Below are 16,972 nucleotides of genomic sequence, written 5' to 3'. Positions count from 1 at the left end.
ACTGCCTGCAACTTCTCTGGTGTTCAGCAAACCCCGGCCTCCTTGTCTAGCCATCTCCTGGCTACAAGTTGCCATCTATAATTGCTAAGAGGGGGAAAAAGTTCTTTGTCTATTCTGTGTGTGTGCAACTGCCACATTGGGGCACCTGTTGTATACACAGGTACCCATATTATTATTTAGGATTTGTACTGCAGTAGCGCCTAGGAGCCCCAGTCACGGACAAGGACGTCTTGGTGCCAGGCACTGTACAAACACAAAACAAAAAGACAGTCCCTGCCCCAAAGAGCTTGCAGCATCGAAGGTGTTAAAGCAAGTGAGCATCTAGCTTCAAAAGGCAGGTGGTGGCGTCTAGTAGTTAGAGCAGGGAGCGGCCAGGACCATTTTTAAGCAAAGGTTTTATGTCTCCCTCAAGAGAATCTTTGTGTGTGTGTGCATGTGTAGAGGTGGGAAGGGTTTGTGGTATTACACCCCCCCGCCAAGAGTTACCCTGCCTGAGGCCACGTAGGGGCATTTGCCCATACAATTAATGTTTGAGTGGGAAAAGGAGTGAACTCACGAGTCACAGCACTCCGCCCGGCCCTCTAGCATGAACGGGCAGGTAACTTCACAGCACCCATCAATTTCTCGCTGCTTCACCTCCTCAGCCTGCTCCCTGATGAGACCCCACATGCTTCTCAGCAGGCTAGAAATATGGAAGCAGCATTTTCACGTCACAGCCCTTCTGGGACCCAGAAGTTCAGAGGCAGCCAAAAGGCTAAACCTGCCATTTCAAAGCGGAAAGTTTGGATTTGCTTTGAGTTTAATGCAAAAGTTTGAGGGGTTCTAATAATAATGATGAATACTTTAGGCCTGATTCTGCTCTCACATGACACCAGTTTTCCTGCTGCATAATTGCATGGCACTGGGTGGTGTCACTCCTCATTGGAGATCTCCCTAAAAGTGAAGTTTTAACTCAAACAGGAATTGCTGGATGAAATTCTGTGGCCCGTGTTACACAGATGATCACATGGTCTCTCTTGGCCTCAAAATCTATGGATCTATGATTTACACTGGTGCAAGTGAGCCCAGAATCTGGCCCAGTATGTTTCTCTAACCCCCTACCCCTGAGAATCTCGTAACACTTCACAAACATTAATGAATTTAGCCTCACAACTTCCTGCGAGGTCCAGATTCTTGTCCCCATTTCAAAGATGGGGAAACAGAGGCACAGGCAGGTGCATAGGCATGGGCTCAAGGTCACGTAGCAAGCTATTGGCTGAGTTGTGAATGCAACCCGTATCTCCTGCCCTGCCGGCTGTACTTTCCCCTTGGACTAGCACAGAGCTGCTGAGTTTGAGAGACTCGTTCATATAAAAATGTCAATGAAATAGACAGGTGGTGTTAGATTAATTGTTGTGTTGGACAAGACCATACCCTCCTGCCTGTGGGAAAAGAGGCTGACCTTAAGGATGTAGTCCTGGAGTGAGACACAACAGCTGTGGTTCCATTCCCAGCTCTGCCACACACTTACTATGTGACCTTGGGTAAGTCACTTAGGATATGTCTACACTTCTCTAGTTCAGGTTTGAGCCCAAGCCCTGTTTCCATCCACACACCGATCAGTTTGACTCAGGCCAGGGAGTACTCAGGACCCACCTCCGAAGACCCTGCTAGGGGGGTGGGTCAGAGCCTGACTCCTGCTTTCCAGGGCAGTGTAGACATACCACTAGAGTTAAATTTTCAAAAGCACCTAAGTGACTTAGGAGTCCAAGTCCCATATTCAGAAGTGATTTAGGAGTCTGAGTCCTATTGACTATCAATGACACTTGGGCTCCTGCTTGCCTAAATCACTTTTGAGAATAGACGGAGGCTCCTAAATCACTTAGGCACTTTCCCAACTGTTGTCCTTAAACTCTCAATTGGCCATCTGTAAAGTGGGGATAATAATCCTTCCTTTGTCTGTCCCATCTATTTAGACTGTAAACTATTTGGGTCAGGAACTGTCTCTTACTGGGTGGATATACAGCGCCTAGCATGTTGGGGCCTTAACCTCAGCTTTCTCGGTGCTGCAGGAATAGAAAAAATATTACTAATCTTGCACTATTCCTGTGCTGTTATCTCCCCCATTTAAACAAAGGAAGCCTGAATACTGGTTTGTGTATAAACGTTGCCTTATTTGCTCTACTTTCTTTCTCCTTCTAAATAATTCCAGTGCCAACACGTGTTGAGTTCATGGATATATTGGGCTCCCCTTTCATTGCTCTTCTCTCATGGGCTATAAACAGAAGAACTCCTGTCATCACCTCATCATTCTGCTTTCTGGAGAGTTCCCCAAGCCCACCTGGTCTACACTCATAAACCCTGAGTGACCAACAGTTGCTAACTCTGCTTCTGACCCACCACCAAACCTGTGCATGCAGAGCCTGTTACTGAGCATTGCAATGTCTTCTGGTGTTTCCTCCAGGGCTTTGTGTCATGTATGGAAAAGTTCAGAAGGAGTGGGCAGGAGCTGTACGCATCTTTGTACAAAGATCATGTACAGGTAAGGGATTGAAGATCTCATAGTTTGTTTCTATTGTGAAGATGACATTTTTTAACTTCTCAGACTGCCCTGGCAATGCAATGTTGTGTCAGAGGTGAGATGTTGTCCCTACTGTATATACAGCCTGCAGAGTACATGGTGAAAAATTCTGGCTCATGACTGGCTGAAAACAGTCATGTGATGAGTCAGTAATTTTCTATTTACCTCCTGTGTGAGTAACAGTACTGTGGAGTAGCATCAATCACCAATCAGATTGCACATCCCCAGGTCTGTCTGTCCCCAGGTCTGTCCTCAGGTACTCCTGATTTCCACTGGAGTAATTTAAAGACTACTCCAGATTTGGCTCTTCAGCTGTCAATAATAGTTTTCATGGAACTCAGCCTTACAGCCAGTTAAATCCCACATGCAACTCTTTACTTCCCGATTGGTTCATCGGAGCTCAGTAAGCGCTTTATGCCCTGGAATTCTAATCTCATCTCCCCTTGAGAATGGTAGTTTCAAACAAAACCCAACCCAGGTATACTTCAATTCAGGCCACAATGGAGAGATTTCCCGCTATTTCTGATGAGACATTCAGAACGTTTGTAACAGTATGGATACTGCCTGTGTTTTGGTGAATGTCAACATTTGCCATCACTGGAGATGCACACTGAGCAGGACAAGCACAGGTGCATAAACTTTGATGTTCATCTCAGACGATGTCAATATCTGTTATTTCATGTTATTTAATATTTTATTGCAAAATAGTTTTGTGTTTCCTATTTTACCTGGTGACTTTGTGTAATGGTGGGTTAAATATATCTGGTTGAGTATGGCTATTCAGTGAAATGTAAATGGTTCCATGTGATTCCAAGAGTTCCAGTATTTAGACTTGATCATGTAGAGTTCAGTGAAGATCACTACCTGCTGGACTGGCAGCACTCCTTCCTGCCGTGCCTGGGGTTTCCATGGAGGGTTCCATCCCAGTCCCGACTCATCAGGGTCATTGGATCCATCGAGATCGCAGAGATAGAACAGCTGAGGGTGGTCTGGGAAAGTGGAGCATGATGGAGTGATGCAAGTGATTCTTTCCTACAGATGCTGCAGTGTGGTTACAGCAAAGCGGCGAAAGACTGGGCCACACTGGAGGAGCAGCTGTTCACCAGAGGGGGCCCGTGGGGAGCCGTATCGGGGCTGTCAGCCCCAAGGTGGCGTCTCGATGGATACGAAGGGCCTGCACGGATGCAGAAGAGGATTCGGTGCGAGAGGGCCCATGGGGCAGTGATGCGAATGAGGAGCGAGGTAACAAGCTTTTGGATGTGGTGTGCAAATTCTCTATCCTTCTTCCTTTCCCACTGGAATAACCCACAAATAACACCCTATGCATGTGGCTTTCTAATCCTCTCCCCTCAACTTGTTCTCCTTTTCTAATCCCATTGTCTTGACTCGCTGGGTCATGGTCCTCGAAGTTGGAAACTGTAGTGGACCCTCGCTCTCAAGTGGGGAAGGAGGCCACTCCACCTCACTGTATTAGGCAATAACCTTTGAGCTCGGGCCTCGCAGCCGGGGTCGAGCCACACGCAGTCTGTAGTTTGGTAGCCCCCTAGCAAGGGTAAACCAGCAGGAACAGTCTAGTCCTCTTGCCCCCTTGGGTGGGGCGAGGCAGTGAGCAGCCTCTTGGTTGGGGTGGAAAGCAATTAAGAGTTCAGGCTCTTGCCCTTTGGTGCAGAGCCCAGCAGGCTTTAGCCTCAGCTTGTAGGCTTAAGGCAGCCAGCAAACACGCAGTCTAGGGGCTCAGGTAGGGGTGAGCACACACACAGTCTAGTGTCCTAGCATGATGGGTAGTAGACTTACACAGGCCTCCTGGCCTAGGGTGGGGAGGCTGCCACCCCAGGGGTGCAATGGCAGAGGTAGGAGGATGTGGGCTCGCCCGACTCCACTGCGTCCCAGCCCAGGGCCCTCACAGTGGCGGCTGGCCCACCAACGGGGGTCGGGGGGGGAGGAGAGCAAAGGGGGGCCCCCTGGCCACTGCCCCAGGCCCTTTTAAATTGCCCGGGCAGGCCGCAGGGCTCCTAGGCATGCACAGGGTGGTACCGGCGGTGGTGAAGGCAGCCAAGAAGGCAGCACCGCGCACGCACACACACACACACACACGAATGCCATTGTCACTTCACATATTTGTATCTTAAAAAAAAATCTAACAATATTCAGGAAAGCATCTTTGTCTATGATGTTTTCAGGCAGTTCAGTATACCATTATCAATATGATTGGTCTCTGTCCAAAGATACAAAGCCCCACATTCAGCACATGCATACAAATGACTTTTCCTCTCAAGATCAGATAAAGTCCAATATTTTTCCTAGCAATGAAAATTTGTGTTGTATGTTTTATTTCAACTTCCTCTTCCATAGCATATGTACTGTATGTGATCCTTCATATCCTATAAAGAATTAATTTCATACCAGGTAGTTGAAAGCTGCTATCAAATCCCCCCTCATTCTTCTCTTCTGCAGACTAAATAAGCCTAGTTCCCTTAGCCTCTCTCATGTGCCCCAGCCCCCTAATCATTTTCGTTGCCCTCTGCTGGACTCTCTCCAATTTCATTCCATAATGTTTTTAATTAATTTAAATATATAATTCATAATAACAAATTCTACATCTTATCTTTAGGCTCACAATTTGTTTAATACTGGTGCTGTAACTGGAAAAAAAAAGTTAACTACATCAAGCAATGCCACAACTTACGTACATTGGGTTTTAATGTGTTATCAATAGGATAAAAAGTAGTGTCATAAACCTCAGCCATCCCTTGCTAGGGGGCCCATTGACTGTTCTGCCCTGGGGCCCGGAATTGCTGTTGGCGGACCTGAGCGGTGGAGTGGTCCGCCACTGGGTCTGTAGGGATCCAGCCGCAACATGCTGACCTAGAGTCAGTCAGCATCTTAGCCAGACAGTTCTCGGCTGCCCCTGGGCTACTTCCTACCTCCCTAGGGTTTGGTACCTCTGTAATCCGCAGGTCCTCTGGATCCTCTGGGTACACAGTGGATGGCAGTCCCAGCAACTCCTCTTCAGGGTCAGCCTCCTCCGGGGGCAGGGTTCTGCAGAGCACAGATTCAGCTCCTAGGTGCCGCAGCAAAGTGGAGGCATCCTTCTCCTTTCCTGACTCCCACTCAACTGAGCTGCAGGGGCTTCTTTTATACTTCCTGTCTCTTCTCCCCCTCCCTCCCCCGGTACTTCTGGTGAGGGGGCGGGGCAGGTTCGGCTCTGCCCCCTGGAGGGAGGTGTAGTGGTCCTTCGCTCTCAAATCCAGAGGGAGGCCATTCCACCTCTCTACAGAAACCCATTGAGATTAGCCATTTTTGAGGGGGTTTAGAGAGGCTGCTACATTTTTAGTAGCGGTGGAATGATTGACCTTCATGGTACACTAGGCACACTCCTGCCTAGTGAGATCTTACAAATAGACAGGTTTTCTTTCTCTCTGCAGTATCCCAGAATTATAGCACGCCCTCCTGGTGGCATTTTATATCCTGAAGTCCCATGTGGAGAAAGTTATTCTGCCACCACAGGCTTCAGTGCATCAGACTGACTGTCCTGCTGGAACTGGCCAGTGATCAAATGAGTCTTGCTTGTGGAATTAGAGTAGTCTGAGCCAGGAGTCCAATTATCTTATCTTGTTTTATGTTACTGCCCATCACTGTAGGATTTGAGCGCCAGTTCCTGTCAGCAAGAAGCAGAAGGACTTAGCCTGAGTATCTCCGAATATTCGCTTCTCCAGTCTTTGTGATTTACAAATGGCGCTCCAATTCTGCAGACCTTCCATAGAGTAGAATATGACTTTGTCCTGGAATTGGCACTGTTCGGGAGTCAGCAATGAGGTCCTGCTTTTAGGAAGAGTGTGGGCCTTTCCCCTTTGATTGTAGCACATGAATGTTTATTTTTATGTTGTTTTGGTCATTTGGGATCCCCTCCAATGCATTCTTTGCAGCTCAGTTCTGAGTCTGCAATCTGCCGTAGCTTGGTGTTGGGGTATGTTGCCAGGCTGCATATTCCATTTTAGTGATGGCTGTTTTCTTTTCAGGTTCACCAAGCTACCCCAATTCAAGAAGAAAATCAAGGTAACATTTAAACTGATCTATAGAAGAAAATGAGCTTGTAGGTCCAAACTTTGAGCTGAAGTAAGCAGTTCCGACTCCAGGTCTGAATTTGGCCTGGGGATTGTAATATGGTGGCAAGTCTAGCCTACTGCTGTCTAAAGTGATCTGAATTTTTTAGGGTAAAATTGAAGGTATCATTACACATAGCACTTAACCAGATGCTAATTTCATTACTGTCTTGTGGCCAGTGGGAGAAAGAAGAAGCCAAAAGCCTACCATAAAATCGAACATTTAGGCACCTCATGGAGAGGACTGGAAAGCACTTGCCTTTAAGTGATGTGTGCTCAGCAGTTAACTGTTGTTTGCTGAATGTTTACCTTCTACAGCAGCATCTTCTGTGTTGCACCCACTACTTCTCCATCCTCTGCTGCGTGCCATGAGACACCCCCTTAAGACCTCATTTGAAAAGAAATGAACAGGGCACTTATTGGCTCAGGGAATGATAAGAGATTGTGACTTTCAAAGAGCTGGAGAAAAAATGGGGGTAAAAATCCCTTTTTTTTTTTTTTGAAATTTCAAAGTTGTTTCTGTTTCCCTGGGTTAAAAATGGAGCCATTTTTTCATTTGTTTCTAAACTGTTGACATTTTTTCCAAATTTTTCTTTCCCCAAACCTTGGTTTTTCAGTCAGTACAGAAGACGTTTGGATAAAAAAAATTGCGAAAAATGAAATAGTGTGAAAAAGTCACCGAAAATTTTGTTTTAGGAAGAAAGGCCATTTTTGGGTGTAAAAACTTTTGGTTTGATACATTTCAGCCAGCGCTGTGGAGTTCAGCTTCCCGTGTCGCTGCACTGGGGCAAACCTTTAGTGTAGGTTGGTGAAACTGTTATTATTAAGTATGTTTATTCTGGTAGGGCACAGGTACCGACTGAGAACAGGGCTCCTTTGTGCTAGATACTGTACAGAGTACTAAATAGCCACTACTCTGAGGAGCTTACAGTCTAAATAGAGAAGGCAGATGAAGGATATAATATACACACAGATCATGTCTGCACTGCATGAGTGTCTACACAGCACTACCTGAACTCCCAACATTCTGTTGCAGCATGTGCTGGGCTCCGTGAGTGTCCCCAGGATATTACAATTACCAGTTCTTCCTAGTTTCATCTGAGCAGCCTCTTGTTTGATTTTATTTAAGTACTTCTGGTATCAGCCAGAGCTAGTACGAACATGGAAATAAACATGTTTGTTCAGTATTTTCCAATCTTCAACTATTATTGGAGCTCAGTTTCAAGTTATGGTTGAATGTTGGGGCCAGTTCCTAGTTAGTCCTTCCCTAGTAATTAACAGATTTCACTTCTCTCTTGCCTAGTTTAACCATTGGAGGGAGTGGGGTTTGGCAAATAAATAATGCCATTTCCCTAGGCAGAACAGATTGGGTGAAAGTCTAATGTTGCTGTTCGTGGCATCCGGCTGCCACTAAAACTGCGATCTCCTTTATATTGATGTAGAAGAGCTGATGCTAAATGGAGCAGAAAGAGAGATGGATGAGAGGGGAATGGATTGTAACCAGCTGACATTCTTCCCTGCCCTACATGAAAGTTTCCACTCAGAAGACTTCTTGGAACTGTGTGTGGAAAGACAAATTATCCTGCAGGAGTTTGCTGAGAGTGAAAAGGTACCGCCTGACAAACCAGGAAGATCTTTGGGGGCAGGAGGCAATTTGTGGTGGAGCTGGGCATGGACAGTGGGTGTTAGGGGACTTGGGAACAGTCTACAATAGCATCATTGTTGTTGTTCTTTTATTTGTATTCCTGGGAGTGCCCACAACTTACTAGACACTGTCCAGATATGAAGACATGCTCCTGAAGTGCACACAAGGTTGTAAGGTCTTTGGGTCTTCTTGTTCTGTGTCTGTACAGTGCCTAGCACATTGGGGTCCTGGGCTGTGACTGGGGTTCCTAGGTGCTACCACACTACAGATAATAATAATAATCAAAATCAGCATTTACTCTGGTGGGTTATTTATTTGACTTTCCCCTTGTACTTCAAGGCCCTGGAAGAGCAAATATCACATTAAATTTAACCACCAGGGGCAATAAACACTGATTGTAGTTTTTAGTCGCACCACTGGAAATCTATTCCTTCAGCAAGGAGATGAGCAGCCCATGTCTAGGGGGTCAGGGAAGGTTTCCAGCAGCTGGGAGATAGGATACGTCAGCATTCACTCCAAACATGCTACATTCAAGGTCCCTAAGATTCCTCCCCTGATTCCTCACTGCCAGAAACCTTTCCTAGTCCCCAGTGCAGTGCCCTGCACTTGACTTGCTCCCCGGCAGCCCTGGGACATCCCAGTTCTCTACAGGCAACACTTCATTGCTTCCATAACTGCTGTTTGAAATGATGGTCAAATCCTGTCACTTCTCTTCTCTGCTGCTCCAAGAGGAGATGCCTTTAATGCCCTCAGCCAACCCTCCCCTGCCCTTCTTCCTCCCCCAGGCATGCTGGAGCAGACTCCTATCCTCTGAGCGCACACACAGCCTCCCTGCCCGTGTCCCTCACCTGGCCACATCAGTGCTGGTGCCTCCTGGATCCCACTCTCACCATGCTGCCCTTCCCCATTATGCCTCCTAGGATTGGGGAGAGGGCAGGACCCAGCAGTGTGGCCCATACTCTAGACATGAGGAGTCCAGGCAAGGGGCAGGTGAGGCAGAATTGGCTCCTCCCAGTAGCCCCAACCTACCCCCCTTCGCAATCAGAGACCCTCACTTCTCCCCATCATATGATTCCCACAATAGCCATTGTCAAACCCTAAGAGAAAGGCTGGTTCTTGTTGTTGGAAAGAGATAGGGATTAGCCATTTTCCAGGGAATTCCGAGAGATCCTACACATTTAGTAGCTATGCCCTATACATGCTTCTTTCCAGTGGGTCTTCTCCTGGCGTTTGGCCCTTCAGTGTGGGACACCCAGCAGCTTGCATCCATCTAACAGTGAAAGCCACTTGTGAAAAATACGATTTTACATTCTCTGTGATCAAAATGTTCCACGTTGGAGGCTGTATATGGATATAGATTAGAGTTGGCTGGGAATTTGCCATTGGAATGATTTTCTGATGGAAAACATCCTTTTTACACCTTCAAAACTTCCCTGGGGAGCATTTCAGTTTTACTGAAAAAGCCTCGTTTTCCATCGAGACAATTGAAACTATGGCTCCCTGGCTGCCCATCCGAGGAAGGTGAAGTTGATGACAGCCTTCCATTTTGGATCTTCTGAAACTGAACTTTTCTGGAAATCACTTCCCCTTCAAAAGATCAGTTTTGACTTTTCATCTTCATTCAGGATGTAAAAATGTTCAAAACAGCAGAATTGTCTGTGGGAAGGAATTTTCCATTTGCTGGCCGGGAGGGAGGGAGAGAGAGAGCTTTTATGTTTTTCTATAGATTTTCATGGCACTTTCCCAACAAACAGTAGTCACATTCTGTCTCTCCAATGCGCTGGCCTCCTTGTCCCATTTGAGCTGTAGGTACCGTGTACAATGAGGTGCCATAATTAAACATTCCCCACCCCCAGCAGAAGGGGAAGGGGATGAAAATGTGAAACATGTTCTCCATGCCTTGGCCTAATCTCATTTGGAGGCTTCAGGCTCTCGCTCTCCTCCGTGTAACTCCACGGGAAGCCATCAGAAATGGCAGACGTTTTCCTCCAGCAGCAGTCACTGCATTGCCAAGCTGACAGAGTATTAAAAAAAGCAGTAGGGGGTGACATTAGCTGTCCTGTGCTCACTTAGTACGCTGCGGTCCTGCCTTGTAAATGGCTGCCTCATGAGCTGTTTGCGCTCTAACCATGCAAGTGGAACTGACTTACTTACCGTATTGCAGAGAAATGTCACTGCGATGCCTTGGCAGCTAGGAGATTGATTTGCTCCAGCGCAGGGTTGCAGTGGCTCTGGAAAGCACTGAGTATTTTATAATGTTACATGGTTTTGTTACTGTGGCACAATCAAAGAGAAACCTTTGTAACATCGTCAACTACACAGCCTCACTTTACACACAGCAGCAAATTCTCTGCTGGTGTGTGACATCACTGAAGTCCGTGACATTACACTCGTAGAGCATTTAGCTGCACTCGCTGCAGGTGAGTAACACAGTCTGCAATTCGCTCATGTCAACTCCACCTAGCCCCAGGCTGGCAGGCATTTGCTGTGTGCTGGGACCTGATCTGAAAGCCATATTGCACTGCCAAAGGATAAGATGTCTTATGTGCCATCATTGTCACCTGCCCCCCTTGGATGCACAGAGGAGGAGGTGGGCATAGGCCTGCCTGAATGCTCACACACCCCTCTGAGCTGCTTGCAGAGACTGAGTCTGAATGCAAGGAGGCGAGAGCAGGCTCAATGCAGTGGCCACTTTCTCCTTAGCAAGAGAGGGGGGAGAGGCGGGTCAGTGGGGGAAGTTTTTGCTGCACCCGCTTCCCTTTTCCTCTGATGCAAGTAGAGCCCCGCAGAAGCAGGGAGTAGCTGCACCCTTTGGAGGGCTGCAGAAAATTACTTGCTCCCTGTGAGTGCAATGGAACAGTAAAGGAATTGTGCTGCTTTCGTTACCCAGGGCCAGGAGTTAGATCACAGTCTCATCCTCACAACAGATGAAATTGGCACTATAGTTATAGAGGGGTGGGGAGGGGGACAAAGTGTAGGGTTTTTCTATATGTTGGAGTAAGTGTGTGTAATGTGCTGGAATGTGTGTGTTGTGTATCTGAATCTCTGTGCAAGGTGTGTAGGGAGGACGGAGCATTAGGCAGTGTGTATACACAGTACGCTGAGGCTGTGTGTAGGTTGGCTGTGAGGGAAGGCTGTGTGTGTGGGACGGGGTGCTAGGCTGTGTGTGTATATACAGTATGCTGAGACTGTGTGTAGGAAGGCTGTGAGAGAAGGCTGTGTGTGGGGGACGGGGGTGTTAGGTTGTGTGTCTATATACAGTATGCTGAGGCTGTGTGTTGGAAGGCTTTGTATGTGGGATGGGAGGCGTTAGGTTGTGTGTGTATATACAGTATGCTGAGGCTGTTTGTAAAATGGCTCTGAGAGAAGGCTGTGTGTGCGCAACGGGGAGTGTTGTGCAAAATGTGTTTGTGCATATTGCTTGATTGATGCAAGAGAAACACAAGGTGAACACGCCCCAGCCTATTCTCCCTGGGCCAACCCTTTAATAACCCTGGCTCACCAGATGAGCAGGGGAGATTTGATTCTTGTACACGTGTCGGGTTCACATCTGCAGCCTGAGCCCCCCTGCTGCAGAATGTTTCCCTGCTCTCGGCAAGCCTTGGCTACTCGTGCCAGGGTATTAACGTGTTGTTTGTGTGCCCAGACTGAGGAGGAGCAGCAGCAGCACAGCTTTGCTCACCAGGACAATCCAGGGGGTGGTTTCTCTTTGGTGGAGAGATTGTGAGTTTTGGAGGAAATAAGCCATCAGCTGCCAGCAAGTTACCTGAGACCATAAGCAATTCAAGCACCAGCGGGTAATGTGTCTGGTTACCAAGAGGCCTGCGGCCTAGCAGCGATTAGACACCAGGCCCTTCCTTGAAGAGGGAGCTGAAGGTGCCAAAGACAATAGAAGCAGGTAGCAGAAATCAGGGAGCTGGACACATAGTTGTAGAAAAGGAGCTAATCAGTCAGGGCATCCCTTCTGGAAGGGAACTGCCGTGAGGTCATCGAGGGCACTGATACTTGGGGCAAATAGGGCTGGGCTGCATATGCTTCGATGCCGCCAGTGTTCCTAGCCCTATCACAGGGACCTGCCAGTTCCATGTGGTACTGACACAGGCAGTTTTCACAGGGGCACCATTATGAGCTACCATAGCACAGGGACACAGCTGTGGAGGGTTTGCACGGTGTTGACGTACACTGGAGACAGAAAGCCGGACTAGTGATCAGAGCAGGGAATTGGAAAGGAAGATACCTAGGTTCGATCCCTGGCTTGGAGAAAGTCATGTCTTGCCCCTTACCTCAGTTTCCTCATCTGTAAAATGGGGATACCAATGGCCACCCACATCACAGGGAGGGGCAGGGTTGAGTGTTAATCAATGTGTGCAAAATACTTTGAGATCCTCAGATAGCAGGAGCTAGAGATGGGCAAAGTTGTTGTATGAGCTTATTTTCTCCACTGTCAAATCACGGCTGGCCTTGTGTGCATCTCGCTGGGTTGGAGGGGGAGCCAGGAGACCCTTCCCCCACCAGCACTGGTGCACAGCAGGTAGCCGGAGTCTGGGTGGCTCGGCTAATAGCGCAAGGGACAGGGGTTCACTAGCTCGAGCAGCAATGCTCACCCACCCAGTGTGCTATGACAATGTAGAGGAGCACCAAGACATGGTCCATGGTGCCACTTGTGGCCTCTGGTGGCATTTTGCCTTGTAGACTCTCCCTCCAGCACTGCAGCAGCTTATGGAGCCATTCCTATGCCCTGAATCTCTACAGAGCTCCTCACCCCCCGCCCCAGATCTTGGACAGCCATCCTGAGTGAGAGCCCTGGCTCTTAGCACAGCAGCCCCGTGAGTCTTACTCATAGGAAGAGTGGTCAAGGCTGAGGAGGAGTCGATAGCAAGACATCAAGCCCAGGGGATGTGGCCAAGGTTATTACCGAGTGGCTAAGAGGCATGAAGTCAAGGGAACTGGCTGGAGGGGAAATTTAAGGGCTCTGCTGGCTGAATACAGGCACAGAAATCAAAGCTAGTGCATGGCTTTGGGTTTCTATGGCTGTATATGGGAGTGGGACCTGGAATTGGGTGGGACAAGCACAACTACGTGAGTTTTGCAACATTTTTTTTTCACCCCGTGTACACCTTCCCTAACAGAATTGAGCAGTGCTTAGGAAGTCAGTCAAGCCAGACAGCATGCCCCCCTCAGTCCATGGTTTCTGTTCTAGTGTGTGTGAGCAGTGCTGGGGGGGAGCCCAGCAACCGTCAGCACCGAACTTCCGTTACATTTTGTGTCCTGGGCTTTCCCGAGGACTCCCGTGTTACAAGGTGAATGGGAAGAACTGTGTGCATGGGTGAAATCCCTCCCCAGGGTAACTGCATTGACTTCACCGGAGTCATGGCAGCAATTCATTTGACTGAACCCCAGTACTTGTGATGGCTCAGACACGGATGAACTTCAGACCTGTGCCCCTAGTACTAAACACAGGGTCAAATAGATTTCACTTCCTTTAGTGGTGGACAGATGAGGTGCTTGAAGCAACCACATACCACTGTCCGGAGCTAGTAGGGCCTTAAATGGCCTACGACCTTCTTAACTGACAGAGCACCTTTCCCCATGCCATGCTGCCACAGCTGATGTGCTCCAGCGGAGTTCTTTGGCATATAGGGGAAGGGAGCTGCTGGCAGGAGAGGTCCTTAATCCTAGCAGTCACCTCCCTGCCTCTGAATTTGCTGGCCTTCTGGGCACAATGCAAAGCCTGTCTTTCTGAGCAGACTTCTGGGTCTGGGTGAGTGAGGTCTGTTTGGAAAATGTACAAGATGGGATTTGGATTTGCTCTGTAAAATGTTTTGCCCCCTGGTGGTTGTGTGTGGGGTGTGTGGAGAACTTGTTGCTCTGATGGTTTTGTGAATTTTTTTTTTTTTTGCATCATACTTGCAGCTGAGGGGAAAGGCTCACAGGGCCAGATTATCCCATTGAAATCTATGGGAGTTAGACTGAGCTGCTCCGGAGCTATTGAAAATCACATTGAGTGCCTATCTGACTCTAGACTCCTAACTGGGCGAGCTCATGGTTGTAAAAGTGCCGTTCCATTGAAATGGATACTTGTTGTGTGTGTGTGTCCATTTTGACAACATTTTGTTTTTAGAATGGAATGTCTTGATTTTTGATTTTGAAACAACGTTTCATTTGACACTCTTTATAAAAAAAAATTGAAAAGTTGAAAATGAAATGTTTTGATTGAATTGAAAGAAATTTTTTCAAACCTTTTGTCTCCTTGGAAATTGAAAATTTTTGGCTTTTTCTTCCAATTTGGAATGAAAAAAAATTAAAACACCAAATTTCCTGTGGCACAGAAATTCCAGTTCCTTACCAAATAGATTCGTTTTTTAAAAAAGGAGCAAACCTTTACCCTCTAGATGGTATCTGCTTTAATTCCTTTCCTGCGTCTGAATGAGCGGAACAATCTGTAGTTGCCTTGCTTTAGGCAATACCTTAGAAGGTAATTATTCAATTATTTTATGTCACCTTTGCATCATTGATTAATGATTCTAGCAACCAGTGAACTCGATTCTGTTCTGAAAAAAGGGGAAAGTTTATTTAATCTATGTTAATTTCAGGTTGGCTGGTACCTCATTAGATTGGGGCCCTGTAGGTACAGGAATGGATACACTTCTTCATTGTCAGATCTTTGTTACTCGGCGGGAATGAAATTTGCTCTGAGTTCAGACTGGGAAGAAATACCTCAGCCCAGGGCTTTGTTTATTTTTAACAACATGGAAATATATTTTGCTGGAGGGCGGTGGTTGTTTTAAATGAAGTGGATTTAGTGCTGGTGACGGGTATTCGATTGACAAGGCAGGAGGCAGAGCGCTTCTGTTTATTCACAGCACCAGCCCACATCTGAGAGAGATTCCTTGCCGCCCCAGCCCCACCCTGGATGGACCCCTCCAGGGGCCATGCCAAACCACCCCCATGAGCACCAGTAGGACCTACTATTGCGTGCATTCTCCCCATGATCACCACTAGGTATTGGGAATAGTTAGGTTGGGAATAGCTTGGAGGCCATAGGGCTGCGGCATTCCCACCATGCCGCAAACCACTGGGGCAGGTCTGTTGTGCTGATCTTCTGCAGACCAAGCCCCACGCCTTCACACAGTTCTGATTGTATCAGTTTGTAACAGAGCTCCAGGTGAGTCTAGTTTTTAACCTCATGCTGCCCACAGGGCTATGTCAGGGCCATGGGACAGAGCACTCTTGAGGGGTTCCAACCCTTCTAATACTGTTGCTCAAACCCTCCTAGGCTGGTTTTGCAGCTGATGACCCCTGCTGGCCTCTCCTCCTGTCCCATGCCTGTCACACACTCCAACTCTGACCAACACCAGTTGCAGCTTCTCCCCTGCGCTCCGCCAGCATGCTGCTTCCCACCTCTCCATCTGTCTTGTCTGCACTAGAAAGTTATACCCAGGGCCATCCCTAGGCATACACAGAATACGCAGCTGTGTAGGGCACCATGACATTTGGGGCACCAAATTGCCCCAAATGTCATGGTGCCCTACGCAGCTGCGTGCTGCATACGCGGCAGCACCAGCTCCAGTGACCAGCCCTATCTCTTGACCGGCCGCCCACTGCAAGGGGCAGGGCCGTACCTAGGAGGGTGTGGTGCCCTGGACAACTCCCTCTGCCCTACCTCTTAGCCTTTCCCCCTGCTTCACCCCCAGCCCACCCCCATTCTACCTCTTCCCCCAGCGACCCCACACTCACCGGCAGCGGCGGGAAGCGGAGCAACCCAGCCCCAGCCCTCTCTACTCTGCCAGCTCCCAGCCACGTCGCTCCACTTCCCGCCGCCAGTGAGTGTGGGGTTGGGGAAAGGACTGCCCCCCGCACTCACCAGTGGTGGGAAGCGGAGCACCACGGTGAGTGCGGGGGGGGGGCACTTTTCTCCCAAACCCCCTTCCCCAAGCGACACGGGGCCCGGGCGAGGAAAGTGGAGTGGGCTGCTCCCGGCCCTCTGCTAATCCCCTGGGCCACACTGGGCCTATGTGGCCCCCCAGAGAGGCCCCCCACAGCTCCTGCCTCCCAGGCCCTGCAGGCCTTGAGCGCAGCCTAGACCCTGGGGGGGGGGGGGGGGGGGCGGCCCCCCCCCCCCCCCGGAGGCCTGGGGCCCCACACAGCCTTCCCATGGGAGGGCTGCGTAGGGCACCCAAATGGCTAGGGATGGCCCTGGTTATACCACTTAACTATACCAGTGTGGTCATTCTGGTACAACCCTGAGTGTGGATGCAATTATACTGGTGTAAAGGTGACCCATACCTGTATAGCTACTCCCGTACAGAAGGGAGAATAAACTATGTGGATACAGTACACCTTTATACTGGTATAACTGCAGCCACACTAGGTTTTTTTACCAACATAACTAAATCAGTAACGTATTTACCTCCTGGACATAGCTGTACCAGCATCACTGTGGAATGGTAATTAAGACTCAAATCTTGAGCATACAGAAAGCGTGAGATGCAAAGGGTGTATAATGGAATCAGTAGCTTCAGAGGTAGGTTGATAACTAGTTTTCCTGGCAAAGTGATTCAGGACTGGGAGTTGTATGAAGTCTGTATCGGAGGAGGAAAGAGTTTGGGGTCTGGCTGTCCTGGATGGAGTGAAGGGGAGGTAATTAGGTAAAGTAGCTGTAAC

At 48.4% G+C, this 16,972-nt stretch overlaps 1 protein-coding gene across 1 annotated transcript in view; it reads left to right on the top strand.

Moving 5' to 3' along the window:
* Positions 1-16,972, top strand: part of WDFY4 (WDFY family member 4) — a 230,467-nt gene that overhangs the window by 135,067 nt on the left and 78,428 nt on the right. Inside the window, exons 39-42 of the mRNA XM_026658165.2 lie at positions 2,444-2,521; positions 3,599-3,802; positions 6,580-6,616; positions 8,106-8,272. Of these exons, the coding sequence (XP_026513950.1) occupies positions 2,444-2,521; positions 3,599-3,802; positions 6,580-6,616; positions 8,106-8,272 (486 nt within the window). The remainder of the gene's footprint in view (positions 1-2,443; positions 2,522-3,598; positions 3,803-6,579; positions 6,617-8,105; positions 8,273-16,972) is intronic.

This window comes from Terrapene carolina, unplaced genomic scaffold (genome assembly GCF_002925995.2).
Source record: "Terrapene carolina triunguis isolate 2854851 unplaced genomic scaffold, T_m_triunguis-2.0 Scaffold402, whole genome shotgun sequence".
Lineage (NCBI taxonomy): Eukaryota > Metazoa > Chordata > Testudines > Emydidae > Terrapene > Terrapene triunguis.
The sequence above is the reverse complement of the archived record's forward strand: the minus strand, read 5'-3'. Positions and strand labels throughout refer to the sequence as shown.